This window comes from Sipha flava, unplaced genomic scaffold, assembly GCF_003268045.1.
Source record: "Sipha flava isolate LNK unplaced genomic scaffold, YSA_version1 88_pilon_pilon, whole genome shotgun sequence".
Lineage (NCBI taxonomy): Eukaryota > Metazoa > Arthropoda > Insecta > Hemiptera > Aphididae > Sipha > Sipha flava.
This window is the reverse complement of record NW_020273630.1, coordinates 755,218-763,294: the sequence shown is the minus strand read 5'-3', so window position 1 is coordinate 763,294 and position 8,077 is coordinate 755,218. Positions and strand designations below refer to the sequence as shown.

The 8,077-nt window shown below is 32.5% G+C and overlaps 1 protein-coding gene across 1 annotated transcript; it reads left to right on the top strand.

Annotated features, from left to right (window-relative positions):
* The first annotated feature begins 1,832 nt into the window (after positions 1 to 1,832).
* LOC112693533 lies at positions 1,833 to 7,180 on the top strand. The gene is made up of 2 exons (XM_025568640.1): positions 1,833 to 2,056; positions 7,045 to 7,180. Exons 1-2 carry the CDS (start codon positions 1,833 to 1,835, stop codon positions 7,133 to 7,135), a joined length of 315 nt encoding a protein of 104 aa, XP_025424425.1. The 3' UTR covers positions 7,136 to 7,180.
* Positions 7,181 to 8,077: the final 897 nt, after the last annotated feature.

The following is an 8,077-nucleotide window of genomic DNA, read 5'->3' as shown; positions in this document are numbered from 1 at the left end:
CAAATACTTTTAGAAATTGTTTCGATTTTTATGCTATTTCATACAATGCTTTGTGTGTGTGTGTGTATGTGAGTATGAGAGAGAAAGAGAGAGAATTTCAAAACGAAAAAAATATAATAATAAGCGTCCAAACTACGATAGACCTTTTCATCTGTATAGGTAAAAATGACCGCGGTTAATTATATATTATGCATACATATATTATGTATACTCGAACGAAACTCGCGTTTAACCTTTGCACTCGATGCACCAGTAACTCAAAACCACCCAAAACATCTGATGAAAACAAAAATAAATTATTGTAAAAGTTACTGAAATTTAAATAGAGCATTATTCAACAGAACAATCTATGGATCCAATATTTAAAACCTTTGGATAAGCCAGACATAGTTCATAATATAAATATATTTTTTCAATGCCAATCACGCATCGATTATATAGAAAACATTGTATACAGATTAAAATATTATAAACATTTTATTATTCAATTATGATTTTATTATTATTATTGATACGAACATGAGGTCACACTATAAGTGTTTATGGTATATGAACTTTGATATGAATACTTTATGATGTATAACCTTCATTTCATAAAAATGTCTAGTTGATTTATTATTTAAACGAATTAGCAATTTTAATTTGTGTTTTATGGTATTCCTCTTTCGCATTTAAAACAACATTAAACAAAACAAAAAAAGTTGCAATAGGTTGTTTAGTAAATTTCCTATTTTTGTAATAATAATATGTATGTATATTTAGAATTATAGAAGTTACAAGTGATTCTTTGAAACGTCTATAGTTACATATCTCATAAAAGTATATTAGAATGATTTTTTATGACAATATTTGAAAGCAAAACTATCAAAATTTCAGATCGTTATACACAATATCTACGTATATCCTTTATAAGTTATAACATAATCAGTTTATATATAGTATGAAAGCTAAGAAGTTTTTTTATTTCGAATTTATTTCCAGGTTGTAAATTTAATATTGTGATCTTCAATGGATAATCATTTAATTAAAAAACAAATTTTAATTTCGTTTATTTTTATTGTGTAAAGAGAACGGTGGAAGTGCTTGTGGTTTTTCACGGGTTATTTTTCTAGTCATAAAACGAATTTTTAAATAAAACGGATTACCAAAAATTACGGATTTCCTTATTCACACAAAATCCAAAATCGTAAATGAAGGGGCTCATTTTTCCGCGTGCAAGTGTTTCTGATAGAATAAGATTCCACGAGAAAAACATCGCTTTACTCAAATTATGAAATCGTTTCTTCTTCTAGTTTACAAGTTTTTATGTCAACAGTTTTATCAACGCTTAGTTCAGCCTTTCATTTATGTTTATTCCTATCTCGATGTACACTGCGTGTAACTGTTTAGTGGGAGATACACTTCCAATACCGGCCGAAAAATATAGGACCACGGCGGTTAATGTGACGGTTAATTTATGCATTATAATTGTACTATATGTGTGTGGTAAACACGGTCCAATAGTTTAACGTTTCGAATAATCGATATCGGATCGCTATTATCAAACGTAATCGTTCTATAATCTACGTGAGTCGTGGACCGGTAAAGTTCATCAATTCATACGGCACAAAACATTACAAGACATAATATGAGTTTAGAATCTAAACTTTTGATAACCTATATGGGCCTACAAAATCTTCGGTCGATAACCGTGACCTACCGTGTCTTATCCGTCGTCCAGCAACCGTTACCGCCACCGCCGCTTCGAGTTATTTTGGCACGCGTTGCATAACGTGCTGCGATAACAATACATTAATTGATTATTTAAAAAACAATTTTTTCATCATATTTCAATGTCGAATCGCGAAAAAGATATCAGTGCTCTATCGAACGTTTACGCGACGACGACGTGTGCGCGAGTGCAATCCTCTTACCGGACCGGTAACGGTAACCAATTACACGATTGCTGTCCGTACACGGCGGATTTTCTCGGCATTTCCGATCCCGCATTAAAACGCTTGCGTACCGATATCGTCGAGTCAACGGCCGGTCGAACGGTTTATACCTTATTTAAACGGTAAGTTACTTACTCAAAATAATATAGTGCACCCGGATCCACGTCGTGTCGGCATTGGCAGTGTTCACGTGCACGCGCGTAGATGTGCACCGTTCGCGCTCGATAGTTCTGTAAACACGCGTTAAAAATTCATTTTTCGGCGTATTCGTTACAGTGCCGTACGATAAATGTACGTATAAGGCGCAGAGAAACGTAGCGCCGCAACCGTGGTACTTCGGTCCTGATACGAGGACGGTACGCGAAACAATCCAGTCTACCGCGGATACCGATGATATGTGACCAGGTACGATGATCGTATATCGCTGTGCTGTTGCATTTTTGGTTTTATTCATTTAACACTATTGATCGTGGTACGCGAGTTGTGCTATGCGCCCGCCGTCTGATAGGTCGATTTCTCGTTTATAATACTTTGTATTTCTTCCGAGCTGGCATTTCTATAGAGCACATTCTGCATTTCACAAGTACATGATATACATTCGATCGATTTTTTTTCTTCTTTAAATACTTCACTAGTTGGAACCGTTTCGTATTACCTTGTCATATTGAATGTAGTATATATTTAATATTTAATATGTATCGAGTTGTTGGTATAGTAGATTAAAGTCTACACATAGATGTGCGCAGACTTTATCCGCAGGGATGTCTCACATAAGAAATGTCTGGACTAAAAATTCTAGTAATAAATAATAATTATAATATTAAATATAATAATAAAAGGTACTGATAGAAAAATGTAATTATAACTTAGACACTTTATACTTAAAAAATGTCCCTTAACCAAAACATAAAGATATGTTTAAATAACTATTTATAACTCCATCCTTTTGTCTATGGGAGTAAGACTTTTGAAAGTACCAATTATATCGTCAATCCATTTTGTTATCATTAACTCTAATAGATAATCTGTAGGGATAGCTGTGTGCACAGAATTCTGTGATTATATTTGTTCACAATTATTAATAATTGTTATCACGATAACTCTAATGGACTAAATATAATAACTTTTTCAACGTGATTCCAAATTTTTTCATTGATATTAAATAGATATCATATAATAAAGTATGAAAATCAAATTTACATTTTAACTATACCAATATTTATTACGTTTATTATAAAAAATAAGTAACGGTCTGCAGGGGAGATGTAACGTTGGATGCCCCCCCCCCCGTGCACATGTTTATGAGTATGCATAATAATACATTACATTACACCATCTCAAACAAAGAGGTGGAAAATCTCCAACGAATAATGTATATTATATTTATACAGTACCGAAATTTATTAATTTAGAACCGAAATAGTCATATGACCCCAGGCAGCTATTTGACAGAAGGGTGAAACTAAAATCGCTAAACAGACGCCATAGATATACATTATAGCCATCGTTAAAGACTTATATCAATATAAAACAACTGGCCGGGTATATGATTTTCTTTTCGCCCCTTTTTCAAATACGCCGATCCCTTATCCTGTTCATAGCTGGGGTAGTAAGTGTAAGATAGTAAAAACAATAGTCTCTTGTCTCAAAGTTGACCGTTGTTCGTATATACTATAAAAGTATTTCATTATAACATAATATATGGTACATGGCAATGTTTTCCAATACGAAATACAATGGAGATAATATGATGTTGCACATTGTATCGTCAATATTATTTATTATTTTTAACGCGATGTAAAAATCACAACTTTCACCTTATATTCGAGTTGCTGTTAGAACGTAGGAAAAAAATAACATTAAACATCGCGAACGATAAACCTTATCTTAACAGATGTGTGTTGTGTGATTTTTTCATAGTATACGCAAATAGTATTTCACTATTACGTACTCAATGGTCCACACATTAACAGAATAAATATTATGTCATAATGTATTCCTACACGATCTCATTGAGCTGTATGAAGCAAACCAAAAGTCCGAAATGTGGTCCAACCAGTTAAACAAAAAAATATATTTTAACTAATTTATACTTTCGTATATTTGAAAAATACGAACTACTAACATCCTAATTTTATATTATGAAGAAAAAAAACATGTCATATTTTTAACCACGCATAGAACTACCTATATAATTAGTATATTAATATATCAATATTAAAGTGACTATAACCGACACGATAAACTGTTCATTACAGTAATATGATTACCACCGAGAAATATAAAATTAAACCCATGTTTATAGTTTACACATTTAAAAATAGAAAAATAAAAAATTTTGTGTTGAAAATAGTTGAAGACCCCTTTGATTCGAATACAGCATGAGAAATCATGATAAGTAATAATCAGAGGTCATACTCGTAACTTGTATCATTTACAGTTTTGTTTTTTTTTTTTTTTTTGAGAGAGTTCCTAGAAATATCTATGTGAGCAATAAATTTGTTTTAGATAACTGAGAAGCTTAAGAAAAAATGTTATGCTGCATTTTTTTGCATATTTCAATGTATAAAAGCTATTTTGCTTTTTTAAATCTTTTTCAGTTCTGTAGCATTTAAAACACTTTTTTTTTTAATAATAATAAGTAATTATAGTAGTATTAATTATTTATATTTATAATTAACTTATTTTAATCAATTAATTTTTCTTCTTTTGGTTTAAATTATATACTTATTTGTATCATTTAGCGACGCGATTAGTATTTTAATAATAAGAGACATATTTTTTTACATGATATTTTTTTCGTATATTTTTGTATTTTTAGTGCATATTTAAGCACTTATATGAATATTTTTATGAGCATATTATAGCACTTATAAATACCATGTTTAAAATTATAAGTTATGAGCCTTGGTAATAACACATGTTATCAATGATAATCAATAAATAGTCACTAACAATTTGTAAATCATTTATAAATTTATGTATATGTATGTTGTTTTTTATTTGTATTGATTGTTATAAGGTTTATTAACGCTGCAGCGTTGTTTAATCGGTTTCTACCTAAAAGCTTAACAAAATTACATTGATTTATTTTTATGGGCGTAACAACGACCCGGATCAACTAGGTCGTTCATAGTCTAATACTTTGGTTAAAATATTTATTCAAATACCGCATGAAAATAACTGTAAAATTTTGAATTTACCATTTTCAATACTTATTGGATTCAGGTTAGAACCATTGCACGGAGCTAAAATAATTTTTGCGTAGCAGCAAAAATGTTTGTTTTACATTGAATCTTTTACTAATCTCTTTATTTACTCAACAGCAAAGGACAGTAAAATTAAAGTATTGCAATTTTTTTAAATGTATGCCATTATTTTGCAAGTTATTTGTAAGTATTTGCGAGCCAATTTTTAGAATTTGCAAGTCCAAACGTTCACCGTGAAACCAAAGAATTAAAATTTGCGTCAACTTCACGTAGCCCACTTATTTTGACCAAGAACTATTCGTTCGCGCTAGAAAAAACAAATTTTCAGTGTTCGTACCAACAACCAGAAACCATAAAAAATAAATACCTATACTTAAAGGTTTACAAAAAGAAAGAAAATAAAACGTTCGAGTTTTCACACTACTCTACAGTGTATTCTCGAAGAAGAGATCCTAGAAATAAATATATCTAAACATTAGAAAACGTTTCGTTTCGGTTTACCTTGTACATCCGTGCAAGTTTATTTATTACGCGTGTAGGTACGACACACGCACGAACACGCACAACAAAAAACGAATCCGTATGTATTATGCATTTTCCATATCATACTTGAGTGTATATAAACGTGGATGTATGCAAAATAAACAGGAGCGTCCATTGTCGTTCCCGGCCGGTGCCCGCTCCGCCGCACGCGACTGTGTCCGCTCCCGAAACGGTCTGTGCGTGGTAGGGGATGTTTGTCGGTACGCGGGTAGTAGATTTTCCGTCCGCGGACCGAACGTGATGCTACGTCTGCGCTCGCCTCGGGACGCGCTTACATCGCGTACACATGGTACGTATGCACATCTGTATTATACGGGATCTAATTACGATTGTTTGCTTTTCGGCCCGTGCGATCCCGCGCGCGGCAATCGGACGACTCTACCAGCCGCGATTCCCGAGGGACCGGCCCGCGTTTTCTGCGGGTCCGACCTTCCACCCGCCGTTCCTTGGGCGTACGCACGTCCCGCGTTCCGGGAGAGCATCATGCCTTAGTCCTCTTCAAGCCAACGTTTTTCACCGCACTTCGCTACGCACCGCGTCACGTCATTGTAATACTTCGTTTTGTAAAACCCGCAGCGACGTGTAACCTAACCTTACCGTTGGGGAGCATTCAAGTATTACGTCAGCAAACCAGATGCGGTTCGTGGGAGGAGGGATCGAGTAATCTGACAAGGTCTTACATGGTGAAGGGGGACCAAATTCAAAATCAGAATTCGAATTAATATAAAATCGTAAGTCGACGGATTGCCGATAACATACACGCTATAAGAGTTACGCCACAAGGTCCGTGGATTTTCGAAGAACAAGGAAAAATCTTCTCCTATCACTTATCCGCCATTATGGTGGCGCCACTTCAGTGGCATATTGAAGTCATTTTTGGAAAAATAAGAAGATGAATTTTTGGTTTATATTATAGAAATAAAATATAAATATTTATTAATGAATCGAGAATTTTATTTTGATTAAGTAGTCACTCTTTGGCATACGCTGATTTAGGGAGGAGGGGTCAAAAATGCTAAAAAAAAATGTGCTGACGTAATATTTGAATCCTCCCATGACCAGTGAGGTGAATGGAAGGGAGATGAAGAGAATCGTACATTACGATAAATCCTTGCCAAAAATAATGTGAGATAAATATACAAACAGAATAAAAAGCAGTATTGACAAATAATCATTATGTGAGTATAGGTACACTGCAATATTTAATAATCGATGATAATGGATAGTTTTAAAACTATTCGATTCATAGTCAAATCTTACACATTTGACTCAAGGTTACATGTATAAACATCTATAAACATATACAATTTATCATTTTATCGAGTGTTAATATTTTCAAATTTTTTGATTTTTTTCAGTTTTCTTTGCACGCAAGAAAAAGTTTTAATTCGTACAACATTTTCTCAACAAAAATTAACAATTTTCTGTGAACATTTTTCACCCAAATAAGTGTACACGGAAAAATTATAACATGATGAAGAGATTAAAATATCACTGGAAAATCAATAAATTTCTTACTTATAATCCTTTAAATTGTAATTTTTATTAAAATAATTGAAATCGTATGGAAATTATAAATTACTTTCGACTATGTTTGTCAAATAGACGTATAAAGTTAAAAAAATTTTATGAAATAAAATTAATTTAAACAATTGCACATGTATTGAATAATAATGATTCGAATTGGATTAACTTATAAACATTTTAAATCACCGACCAACCTAAATTAATTATTTTTTCGAATGTATTTCATAATGGTCTTTAATAGGACATTCTTTACGACTGTCTTAATAATTGTTAATACATTATTTTTTATATTGTTGTATTTAAAGGAAGCTTATTTATACCGGGGCAGCCAATTATGAATTTGCTATACTAATCACTTTCGTATGGTTGAGAGCCAAAAACATAAATATCGTAGCATTTTCTCTATGGGTTGGATCTTGTGTATAGGATGTAAGAAAAAAATTTGAATGAAATTAAATATTTAAAAGAAAATGTATAAATTAAAACATGGCATACTGTTTTGTACTATTTTTGATTTTTACGTTTGTCTATAGAAGAAAAGTCTTATACTATTTTTTTAAAACGTCTAATCGATCGATAATGAACTGTACTGCAACGGTATGTACTCGTATGTATTGAACGAAATGTTCTACTCGCATTATATGGTCATGAACGTATGAAAATATATGTATGACACGCGACCGCAATATTAAGGCCACGGATATACTTCGGCCACACCTGTAGTACTTACACGTTATTATTATTTATTGTTTACGTTAAGGCCCACGAGTGAGACGTGGAAACTATTACGGTAACTCAGTAGTGCTCTGGCAATTCTTTCCTTGGTCATTTATAATCACAAAACATCATCGTGTTCGCATTACA